This window comes from Lotus japonicus, chromosome 1 (genome assembly GCF_012489685.1).
Source record: "Lotus japonicus ecotype B-129 chromosome 1, LjGifu_v1.2".
NCBI lineage: Eukaryota > Viridiplantae > Streptophyta > Magnoliopsida > Fabales > Fabaceae > Lotus > Lotus japonicus.
In genome coordinates, this window is record NC_080041.1 from 62655926 (window position 1) to 62669345 (window position 13420).

Sequence of the window (13420 nt, forward strand, 5' to 3'; positions counted from 1 at the left end):
CTCAATAGATCGTTTTGGAATCATACGGGATGTTGACCGCACATTTTAAACACAGGGGATGCAAACCACACATTTGCGAAACATCAGGGGTCCAAACTAGAATTAAGCCTTATTTTAATTATAAAGAAATGAAGTTATGAATTATTATAGTGGGCTTGGGAAAAAACTAGCTGCTTCTACCAAAGTGTACTCTGACTCAGGGCAATTAATTTATCAGAGTGAGGGAATCAACCAAACAGGGTACTCCCACTAGATAATAATATAGCTTTCATTTAAGAGGATTAAAAGTGGAAACTTTAAAACTGGGAGGGCTAAGATTCTTATCACTTATCCTCTTGCTCTCTCACTAATGCAATTTGTCTTAATCATCACTCTTGGTCTTGGGTGTTTATAAGGAAACCCAGTTGACACACTTGAGAGTACCTCATCATCATTCATCATAGAGTTTCCAAACAATAGCTGCAATTTTTTCCTTATTTTCTCAAACACTACAAGAATGAAAGAAATATGTGGTGCTAATTTTGGCAAGAGAATGATTAAGGCAAAGCCTTATTTGTTAACTGTGGGGCTGCAGTTTGGGTTTGCAGGAGCATACATCATTTCCATGGCCAGTATCAACCATGGAATGAATCGTTTTGTGTTCATTGTTTATCGCAATGTCATTGCTGCAATTGCTCTGGCTCCTTTTGCACTGATTTTTGAAAGGTGCTATTGCTATATCTACCCTGTTTCACTTTGTATTTGATGTATTATTTCTTTCGAAAATATGTATTTGGGCTATTATACATGATACAGTGGCTAACGTACCGTGTGATAAAAGTTTAAAGGTGGAATTTACCTTATCTTTGTCTAATTCCCTATTTTCTTACAATTTTGCAGGAAAGTTAGGCCAAAGATGACAATCTCTGTCTTTATGCAGATAATGGCGCTCGCATTTTTGGAGTAATGATCTAATACCTGTCTATATAGTTAGCATCAGTATACCCTCATTAAAGATAGCCTCATTATTTTGAAAACATGTAATTACCAATGAGCTAAATGCCGTTGCAAAATCTTATCAATGGTGGTCACTAAAGCATGTTTTTGAGAAAAATATAAAAAAAAGTGTTATCGAAAGTCTACATTGTCAGTAAGTTAGCGGCAAGTGACTCCTTTAGCAGGATTAGTTATCGCCAACTTACCAATTGTCAAAGCTGTCGGTATTTTAAAATATGACCGCCTAATTACCAAAGATTAAGTAATCATTAACTTGGCGGTCTGCCTAAATTATGGTTGTGTAACTTGACGTTCTTTTTAAACTTTGGTCATTGGGTTAGCCCTCATTAGCTTGATGGTCTTTTCAAATTCAGGTAATTTCAAATTTTTCTAAAACTATTGATGATTAAAGTTGTTAGTTACAAGTTCAAAAAAAAAGTTGTCAGTTACTCGACGTTCTTTTTAAATTATGGTCGCCAACCTATAATGTTTTTAAAACTTATTTAAATAAAAATAAATATATTATAGATTCACTTTTAATGATTTATAATAAAAATAGTTTCCCAAATGAATTTAATAACTAAAAATTAGCCATGAAAACAAGTTTAATACAGACAATATTAATCTTTTTTTTTAGAAAATAGAAACAACTTATTGTTGATTGAAGATTTCCTTGAGATTCCAAATGGAAAATACACTTAGTTCCTGTTTGGTAGTTAGGATAGGATATGATATGTGAATAGGATATCAACAGGATAGGATAAGAGCAGGATAGACTCTTATCATATCCTGTGTTTGATGTGCACATGATAAGGACATGATATGATAAAGAAAAATGTATCAGATTTATATTTGAATAAAAAATACATTTAAAATTGATCATTCTATTAAATTTAATTTCTTTACATTTTCATGAATGAGTCTATATTTTAAAATAAATAAAATTAATTTTAAATTTTATTAATTAGCCTATTTTATTGTTTTGAAGATACCCTATATTTTAAATAAAATTATGCAGTTAACCGATTGGTTTTCACTTAGTTGTGACACGTGATAATTAACAATAAAAGTTAACTAAATTAAGAATATAAGTAGATAAGTAGTTTTAAATAATAAGAGATGAAAATAAAAAATTAATCTATTACTATTAAAAAATCAATATTTGTAATCAATGTTTTTCACTTAGTTGTGACACGTGATAAATAATAAAAAATAACTAAATTAAAAATATTATTATTTCAAAATACTTTATATTTAAATTATTATATAAGTAGATAAATAATTTTTAAATAATAGGAGATGAAAATATTAAATTAGTCTATTATTATTAATAAATCAATATTTGTAAGTGAGTAGTCTATTTTACTATTTATGAATAAAAATTTTATTTATTTTTTTATTTTAGTTAAATTAATATTTTTATATTCATTAATTAATATTATTATAAATTATAAATTATATAATATTAAAATAAATTAATTTGGAGTTAGGATACTGAAAGAAAATATATAACTGGTATCTTATCCTGCTCTATCCTAACTCCCCCTCAGGATAACTTTTACACATGATTGACAGGATATGATAGAAGACAGGATAGTGTTATCATATCCTGCTGGCGCAACAAACAACAGATAACAACAAGATATGATTAATTATCCTGTCCTATCCTATCCTGTCCTGGTCACCAAACGGGCCCTTAAGGGAAATATGAATGTTTGTCAAAGAAAGCTCATATAGGTAAGAAGTTCTACTTGTAGCAAGAAAATAAGTAAAACAATTATAACTATTTTTCCGAATCACATGAAATCCCTGTGCTGCTAATTTCCTTCCCTCTAGAGTCAATCCTATTGAACATTTAAAAGTTTCCATGATTTTACAGTATTAACTATTATCCAACCCACATCAAGTTAAGAATCATTTTCGATTACTACCTTTTTAATCTAAAATTATTGACTGGGAAGCAAGACATTTAAAATAGTCAGAACTTTCAGCTTCATAATTAGGCTTTTGCCCTTATTCATTATCATTAAACTAAACCTATGTTTGGTTGGAGGGAGAGGAAAGGAAAGGAAAGGAAAACACGGAAATCGAGGAGTGAACTTGGACTAATCACTCCTCGATTTCCGTGTTTTCCTTTCCTTTCCTTTCCTCTCCCTCCAACCAAACATAACCTAAGTGAATGACGGAATATGTACTCACTTCAGACTAAGAAATTAAGAAATTTAAGCACAATTTGTTTCTCCTTTAGTTTCTAAAATAATATTGATGATAGTACTGTAATACTAATACCCTATGCCATGTGATATTTTAGGCCAGTGATTGATCAAGGGTTCACTTTCTTGGGAATGCAATATACTTCAGCATCCTTTGCATCTGCTATGATGAATGCTGTGCCCTCCGTCACCTTTGTGCTAGCTTTAATTCTCAGGTAAGGTTTAGTTTATAGAAGATGCTGATTATAAGAAAGTAATGCGAAATTTATGTGTGTAATACCACTTGCATGTTTTTTTTGTTTTGTATCAGATTAGAGCGTGTAAATCTTAAGCAGATACAAGGCATAGCTAAGGTGATTGGGACGTTGGTTACATTTGGAGGGGCATTAGTAATGACACTTTACAAAGGCCCTCTTATTAACCTTTTGAGTTCTTCAAAAACAAGCCACCACCAAAATGGAACTCACTCCCCTCAGAGTCCCAGGCACTGGATCTCAGGGACTCTCTTTCTGCTCCTTGGTTGTTTGGCTTGGTCATCCTTCTTCATTTTACAGTCGGTGACATTGAAAAGGTATCCGGCGGAAATATCACTGTCCTGCTTGATATGCACTATGGGTGCTTTGCAAGGACTGGTGGTGGCACTGGTGGCGGGGCATCACTCTGGGGTTGCGGCATGGGCCATCGGTTGGGACTTTAGGCTCTATGGTCCTCTATACTTGGTCAGTATGCTCCATCACAACAATTTTGTTTCATCTTCAATCTCAAATATTGATAACTTACTGCATAATTAAGAAGATGCTTTGAGTTAGTACTCCAACTAAATTTGAACTTTTTAATTCTTTCAATAATTGAAATTACATAGTGCACATAAGTTGGAGTTTTTCTTCATAGTCAATTTTAAAATTACAGGGAATAGTTACCTCAGGAATCACGTATTATGTGCAAGGTGTAGTATTGCAAAGCAGAGACCCAGTATTCTTAACAGCGTTTAGTCCCCTTTGCATGATCATCACTTCTGCTTTAGGCTACTTCATTTTGGCAGAGCAACTTCACTTGGGCAGGTATGTATCTAATCCTACTTTTTTTGTTTCAAAATATTTTGTATATACTTTTCTTCAAAGAAAGTACACAACACTTGATTACCCCCATAAATGGTTACTACAAGAGCTTAATTGGTCACAACTATGTCATTTCCCATATATGGTTCACAGTTCACACACCTTGTTATTTTCATTTCAGTATCATTGGAGCCATTGTTATCGTCATGGGTCTTTATTTTGTGATGTGGGGCAAAGGCAAAGAGCATTCAGACACCAAGTTACAATCACCTACAACTAAGCAAACAGAGACACAGCAGCTTCCAATTACCTCATCTGATAACTAACAGAATTAAATGGCCACAGGAATTTATGAATATTTTTCCTTTTCTGTCTTAAACATCTGCACTAGCTATGTATATTCCTTCATGTATGCTTTTGCGGTTTTAACATTATGAAGTTAATGGATTGTATCAAATTGCTCATCAGCCTGTATCCATAACTTCTCTATAATTCAGAAAGATATCTTTGATGTGAAGATTTGCTTTAATTACTTGACTTTGTCATTTCGGGTTCATCATCTTTTCTTTTTGATAAGCAAAAATTATATTCATATAAAAGAGAAGAAGATGATCACCTAAGCCTAAGGTGCCCATAAGAGCATAAAAGCAATCATCACTAGCTTTCAACGAAATATAGATCTAACTCTTATCAATTCTATACCATGTCCTCATTAAACTAATCATTTTGAAACAAATGTTATTTTCTATGAAGTCAAATGGACCACACAGTTACAGTCCAAACCACCCACCAAAGTTGTTTACCCCTGCCTCCCATTATTCCATAGAAATGTTTACAAAAAGTGTAGTTTGTTGTCCACAGGTAGAGCAGATTCCACATTCAGACCCTTGATCGCATCATTCCTCCTTCTCCAGCTGACAAGACAGTGAAAGAATTTTGTATTAGAGTCTCCCTCCCTAATCTATCTGTTTCTAGGTTTCTGACAAATCAATAACTAGCTCATTCATTTTGCCACCCTCCAAAACTCAGCTAACAAATCCTTTCTAGCTTTTCCTCCTCTTAGCTCATCTTCATCGTCCTTCTTATCTAACTCATTCATTTTCCCCACAATTTCTTTACTCCTCTGTTGCAAATCCTCAAAACTTTCTCTATTCGATTTCTCAAGGAAGTTCTTTAAAACATTCAAATTTTCTTTGGAAAACAAAAGCTCCGCATCCCAGTCCTCAACAAAATCAAAGAAAGCAGGGTTCAGCAACAAACATTTCATGAATCTAAGTGGCTTTGGACCGCAATCCCGATTCACATTCTTCAGCAACAAAGGGAAATGACAAAAATTGTCCCTAAGTAGTACATATTGGGCACAATTTGGCAAAGAACTAAACCATTTTTGAGAGACTAGAAATCTGTCTAGTCTAGTTTTTGCCCGCCCATTTGATCTATACCACATTAATTTTCTATCCGCATTAAGTTATAGACTTATAGGTATATCCTCCACCTCCATATTGTTAATGAAATTTTCATATTCCATAGAGTTGAAATCACCAGCCATGAACCACAACTTTTCACTGAATCTAATCTTTAGCTGAATAAGCTCCTCACACGTTTCTTTTCTCGGCAATCAGACAAGAAGGGCAGCTAGATTTGGCACCCCACTCATTAGAAATGTCACCCCACTTTCGGAAACTTAGTTTCCGAAATATTTCGGAAATAAGGTTTCCGAAGTATTTTTCACTCAAAAATGGGATGTTACATGTATTTTGCACTACAAATCATGAATTAATTTCGGAATATAATATTCTGAAATAATTCGGAACCCGAAAATCCGAAAATTGGGGGTGTGAAATCTAAGAGTTGGGGTGCCAAATCCAGCTCTCGACAAGAAGATTTCTGATTGCCATGAAAACTCTCAAGTAAGTTAAACACCTCTTTTTATCCAAATGCAAAGTAATCCACCTGCTGTAACTACTTGTAAGCATTCTCTCCATTTTATGTCCCCATTTCCCCATAATGAGATACACAAGTTTCTATCTACATAGGAAAGAGCAAGAAACTGCTTCCCAGAGACACGAAGCGCATCGTTAAACCCGTTAATATAATTCTGTATGTAATAAGAGAATATGCTGAGTTTTTACTTCTTGTGAGGCATAATAAATCAATCTTCTCAGAAATGACCAGATTTCTTATTGCCCTCCTCTTCATCCTCCCTCTCCACACCTCTTATCCTCATGTTGAATACTATTCATTTTTGTTTATCCCTCGCATTAGAAGTATTAGTTTCTATTGAGCATAATAAGCAGTTAGCATTTGGTTAGGATTCAGTTAAGGGTAGTTAGAATTCAGTTAGGGTTGTTAGTAATTGGTTGAGTTAGTTAGACTCTAAGGTTGAGTTATTCACTGTATAAATAGTGTAATTGCACACAATTATCAATTGAATTCACATTTTATCAAGTTTAATAGTTTCTGTTAAATAGGTTGAGTTAGCTTTCTCTAGCTAATAGATTAGTTGAGTTGGAGTTAGGAGTTAGTTAAGTAGAGTTTGTTAGCTAGCTATAAGAATCTCTGTTTGTACTGTATTCAGTTCAGTTGAATGAATATACACATTCTGCTCATATTCTTTCTAACTCCAATAATTTTTGCCTCCAAGCCTTTATTATTTATCAAAACTACAACCATATGTTGTGGTTGGAAAAATATGTTGAGTGAATTCACAATGTGAGAATCAGTTAGGGAAATGCTAATGGAGTGATAGAATTGTCTTCCCTCCTTTCTTTCTCGATTTTGCTTTCCGTAGTCTCAGCCTCCGTCACTCACCTCCGTTCCCTTCGCCTGATTGAGAGCGTTGGGATTCATCTTCGACTTGACCCACCTTACCGACCCAATGTGTTCTTGGCCCAATTATAATTAATATTTACACATTTCTGCTTTCTTTAAAAGAATTTTAAGTACCCATAATTGAAAATTGTAACACGGTTCAAAAAAAAATAGTAACACACCCATTAACGTTCATAATCTATCCAATCAAATCCAATAAAAAACCAGAAACCCAATAAATAAATAAAGTCTGAAATCCAGTTAAATTGAAAACCAAACAAATTAAAAAAAAAATTGCAACTCTTTTATTTGAATGGATTAGATTTCGGATTTGATCTCTAAAACCAAACCAATTATATATAATTTTATTTAGAACTAAACAATAATGTACTGTTAGTGTAAAGTTTAGGGTTTAGGGAATATATTTATGTTTTAGAGAACCAATTAATTTCCGTCAAATCATGAAATATATTTATGTTTTATTAAAATTAAAAATGATTTTAATTGTTTGTCCTACTCCTACATGACATAATGTGATTGAATGACCATATAAAGCTATTTTACATAAATAATGTATAACCATTAAACTCATTTATATTTATATTTATATATATATATATCATATGCACGTACTTAATCATAAAATTATATTTCAATAATAACGTAATTTATCATCAAGATAAAACAATAAGGTAAAATTTTCTAAAAATATTGGCTATTTTTATAATTTATGAATCTTATATTAATGTTATAAATTATTTATTATTATACTTATTATATATTTTTAAGATTTGTATACTAGTGGACCGAAATCGGGTGATATGAAGATTGGAATGCCTAAGCGTGTTTGACCCGTTCGATGGCAAACAAAATCAATCTTCACGTTTGGGCGGCGTCAAGTCTTGGATGGGTGATATTGTGTGACTTATTTACTTTATGATTCTTGTATTGGGCGATGTAAATTAGGAGCTGAGTTCTGAGTTTATTTTTTCACGTGTATGGTGACCACACTTAAGTTATTTTTCATGCAGCACAAACCCCCAACAACTGACACTAATAGCTACGTGGGGAGAGGGAAGTTACGCGCAAGGTCTAGTTGAAAGGGGGTCTTATGCACCCTAGAATGAAAAAGATTAAGTTTAGAGTTTCCATTTTCTTTCTTAGCTTGGTCTTTTAAGTTCATTATATGAACATTGGCGCCCACCATGAATCTTAGATAGAACTATTACCATGTCTCAAGGCTACTCTTTCATCATAAATACATGATGGAATGCACACTCATAGAAACAACAACCATGTCAACAACAAAAGTGTTCCCCTAGACGATTTGCAAAGAATAATGAATACGTTGGCGTCTCTTAAACAACATAACAAGCAATTACAAGCACAAGTCAAGAACATGATTAAAAAACGGCGAACGACAAGCACGAAATGTTGTGATTGTTTTTCATTCATTATATTCTTACTACCTCATTGTATTCTCGACATGTTAACTATACATTTGAGATAATTTCGACTTGTAAGAAAATTCGACTGTGAATGATAGAGGTCGGGTACATAAGGCATTGGGCATATAAAAATCGCTAAGTGTCAGATAAGGTTAGCAATCAAGGTCGAATATAAGGTAACTTTCGATGCAAGGTTTAAACTTGGACGCATAGGAAGATTTGACGTCAAGAGCCGGTTACCAGCAATATGACGTCAGGAAGACACGTGTCGGACGAGAAGACGCTTTAGAGGACACTTGTAATCGTCTTATTAAAGGACCGTTAGAAAGCAGTTATGTTTTAGGTCTATAAATAGTGGATTTTCGCATTAAAACGGGTTCACGAATTCACTTACTCGAATGTACTCAAAGCGCTTACAGTCGAACGCAATGACTACAAGCAAACTTAGAGGAAAAGAGTATGAATCTTGTGAAACTCTTGTACTTTAGATTCGATTGCCATACATAAATACAGTCTTATTACTTGTTCTTTAATTCTTATCCAATTTATTCATTTTGTTTTTTAGTTTTTATCGAATTTTTCTTAGTTTTTACCAATTAATACTCAAACATTTTCACCAAAGAACCCAAGAGGACTTGAACCCAGTCCCCCGAGATTGATCATTGGATTCTCTATTTGTTTTACCAAAATTTAGTGTAAACACGACCACATTCACCACTATGCATCACTGCATTTAATAAGAGCAATATCATGTTTAGATTATGGAATAACAACTAACTTGGTAGAAGTCGTCATTAACCAGAGAAAAGTTTCAATTGAGTGACAAATATTATAAATTAAACATAAGAAAGTATAATGAGATCATTGCTCCTGATCTGATTATATGTCAATAACATTTATTTTAACACTTTTTTTCAGCACTCTTTTCAATTGATATTATCATATGAGGTCCACAAAAAATTTAAGTTTTATATTTTATTTAATGAGGCATATATTTTAAAATGAGTATTCTTTTTTTTTTTTTTGAACATGTAAAATGAGTATTCAAAGAGAGTGTTTTTTGCACTTCTCATATCCGTATTCGAATCCGAATTGAGTATAACCCCCGGGGCACATAAATTAAACTGAAATCACGACACCTTTGAAGCACCTTGCGCAGAAACAAGTCAGTGCGTTTAGGTGAACCATTTTCCAATTAATAAATCCATCGAACTCATAAACAATAATTTCACTTCATTTCCTGGTATTGGGGGTTTGAGAAGCATTTAGTCTCGAGTTTATTGACAAAGATACCCATGCATATGTGTATTTATTGTTAAAATTAAGGTGACGTATATATTTGTCACTAAAAAATGTTATGGGGACATTAAGTGTTTTACACGTCCACACAACTATATAGTTTTAGCATTCATTTTTGATAGAATGGATGTTTTACTGTTTGTCTTACGCGTATTAATGTCTAGCACCTCTCCTTGTTTATACTCTCTCGTTCCTAAATAACTCACACTATTTTTAGTTGAATTTTGTTCATAATTATCTGTCACTTTACAAAGTTCAAGAGAGCATTAATTATACTTTACCAATTGTACCCTTCATTTATTGGTGGTAGAAAAATTAAATGTTAGAATTAATATGAGAGATAAGTGATATAGTAGGAAGCTAGATTGTAATTTTAACAAAACAAGAACATTAATTGTTATTTCTTAATATTTGTGCAACAACCTTGAAGTGTTAGTTACTCCCTCCGTTCCAGAAAGTTTGTAGTTTAAGGTTGTGACACAAAGAGTAAGAAAATAATTATTGATAGTATAATTTTACTAGATTGCCCTTATTTAATTTTACTAGTATGATGTGCAACTATTAAATTATACTTAGATAGAGAAGAATGTAATTAATATGGAAGAGTTGTGGTTGGTTAATATGAAAGGTGATAAGTGAGAGAAAATGTATTAAATGAGAGTATAGGTGGAAAATTTTTGCAAAAAATGCATTGGTTTTCTAAAACAACAAACATTTTAGGATATTGAAAAATGGTGCAAAACAACAAACTTTCTGGAACGGAGGGAGTATTTAGGAACAGAGAGATAGTAGTACTTATCAGTTATCACTATATATATTTTGTTTTAAGTGGTCGCTGGCCTTGGCATTAATAGCCAATTAATTAAATAAGAGCCCTCTCAACAGAGTGATGAAAATGAAATCCAATTTCGCTCGAGTATGTGTGCAGAGATAGGGATGATAAAAGTGAAAAACACGGGCCAGATTGAATAATGTCCAGGAGGAAATTAAAGTGCACAAATGGAAAGAAAGGTTATAATCATGTCATGAAATTACCTTACCTCATCAAGACTCAAGAGAGATGGAAAGTTGTAACTACTAATGGATAGGGGTGTTGTTCCGGGAACCGTGACCGGAGATGGACAGGGCACCCAGGACGAGGCAGGGCCCCACAGAACGTCCCACCCAAGGGACAGTTCGGGGGAGTCTAAGAGCCCCCTACTAATGGACCCCACCGCCCAGGGGTAAGGACAAGGAACCAGGGGCCCACTATCTAGAGGTTGACCTAGGCCAACTACCCTAGGGGTAGGTTGGCTGGAGCAGATCCGTAGGGGCCCCCAAACCGTTGGATCACTGTTCCTCTGCAGGAAATCCAACAGCGATCCGTGCCCCCAGGTACGAGCCATGCATGACGTTGCATGGCTCCAACCCTAGTTCTACCTCTCCTATATAAAGGGAATCCTTCTTCTATCTAAAGGTAACGTATTCTCTCCATTCTCACAATTCTCACAACTTCACTCACTGACTTTAGCATCGGAGTGTCTTGCAGGAGCCCCTCCCGGGATCTTGCCAACTTGGAGCCCTCCAGCACGTCCAGATCCCCCCTCTCCTGCCCCTTGTCAACGGGTAGTTTGGTCTCTCCCAGATCAGGTGTTAAAATAACTAGTTTTTTTCAATGTAAACCATTTGTGCACGAACCTATTGGTATTGCAAGATTTTTAATTCGATCATTAATATAGCGAGTGCCAGTCTCTCAAGTATGTGTGGCTGGAAAGATACAAAAGAAGTGGTGGGAAGAAAAAATAAAAAGAACAAGCAAGTCATCATTATAGAATCTTCAGAATTTTCATTTTTTTTTATATTTAAACTAGTTCTGGAATTGTTTGGAATCTTTTGGTTTGCAGTGTATTATGTGGTGGTAATTGAATCTTGGGTTCTACGGGTGGGTAATATGTAAGTATGTGTGTGCATTCCAATTTGTTGAAGTGGCCACGTACCTAGCTCCCACTTAATTATTCTAGTGGAAACTGTCCGTTTTTCTACAAACCACGTATCTCCACTCTCCACAGTGACACTGCTTATGTTTTGCATTTAGTCGATTCTAAAAACTCCACCATTGTCGATCGATAACCTAATTCCTCTTGACTCTTGTTTTTTAATTGCTATCTTTCTAGTCATCTTAATGATCAAAGAGTTCAAGACACGAGTTTTCTGTAAGTTAGGTGCGCTTACATATTTTGCAATGTCAATCTTGCCGTCTGCGGATCATGAGAGTAATACTTGTTGAGAGCTAAAGTATATTATAGCCAATACGTTACATTATTATGGTGGAAGAAGTGAGTAATGCATAAGAAGTTTTCTTTTGATCCGCCGGCAAGGATTGATATTGCAAAATATGTAAAATGTCATAATTTATACAACATGGACATGTTGATTTGTCTATTACTAAGTGTTTTAACCCGCTCATCAACTCGATCGAGATATTAGATCAATGGATTATTAGTTGGATTAGGGGTATTGATCGGATCGATTGTCTCGATGTATGAGAACTATAAGAAGTGTGAAGATTAGCGTCAGACATGATACATATTGTAATTAGTGTCGGCTTAACCAATAGAAAGTTGATGCCAAATTTTAAAATTCAAATTTGTGCTACTTAATAGTAGCGTCGGCTCACTGGCAAAAAACACAACTGGTTGAACTTACGATAAAATCACCCACCATGATAGCATCACTTTAGCCAACATTAATTTGAAATGGATCTGGCCCATTAATTCGGCTCATGTGCATCGACTGAGTCGACGCTGATGTTCCATAAATATTATGCTTGTATATTAGTGTCGGTATGGAAAATACTAATATTTAAAGATGGACTCTCTATAGGACCCATTTTACTGACGGGATTGTTTTTTTCTTTCTTCGTTGGAAGCTTTTTCCCTTACCTTAAAACTAAAAAAGGAAAAAAAAATGGTATTGCGTGTGCCAATTGAAATATTTTGAAAAAAAAAACGAACTGCAAAATAAATGCTTTCGTTAGGGAAAAGAATTTTTTTTCAAGTCGTGTTCATATCCAAAGGTACTAGGACGACAAGGTGTGTCGTTCACCCCACCAACGACAATTTCTATCAGTAGCTTTCTCGCTTAATTGTTCTTGCCAAAAGGCACCAGTTACCAACAACCTAAACCTTCAATAATTTGGATAGTGTGGTTCATTAGTCAACTACCGACGAACACTCACCAACACGAACCAACTCTCTCATCGTCTCACTCTCTCCCTCTAAAAACTCTCCCTTCCCTCATCTTTACCTCCGCCTAGGTGTCTCTTCGTCGCGTCTTTGTGCCTCGCCACACGTCCTCTAGCTTTACAACCTACCATACCCGAGGACTTCCATTACATCATAAGGAAGACCACAGAGACAAAATAAGGGGGGTTGAATTGTGTCTATGGAATTCGAACGCGATTCACTAGATCACTTATGGTTTTCACCGATAGCTTCATATGAGTGTATCGTCTAGGGAAGTTGTGTAAAGACAGTATAAGTAGTTTAGAGAGCAGCGACAGTGCACACACATCTTTTATCCTGGTTCACCCAAAATCAGAGGGCTACATCTAGTCATGTGTAACTGTCAAGCTTTC

General features: G+C 34.6%; 1 protein-coding gene across 1 annotated transcript; it reads left to right on the forward strand.

The window, feature by feature from the left end:
• The first annotated feature begins 323 nt into the window (after window positions 1-323).
• LOC130736982 (WAT1-related protein At4g08290-like) lies at window positions 324-4763 on the forward strand. Its single transcript, XM_057588758.1, has 6 exons — window positions 324-705; window positions 880-942; window positions 3287-3403; window positions 3499-3907; window positions 4098-4249; window positions 4428-4763. Exons 1-6 carry the CDS (start codon window positions 497-499, stop codon window positions 4570-4572), a joined length of 1095 nt encoding a protein of 364 aa, XP_057444741.1. The 5' UTR covers window positions 324-496; the 3' UTR covers window positions 4573-4763.
• Window positions 4764-13420: the final 8657 nt, after the last annotated feature.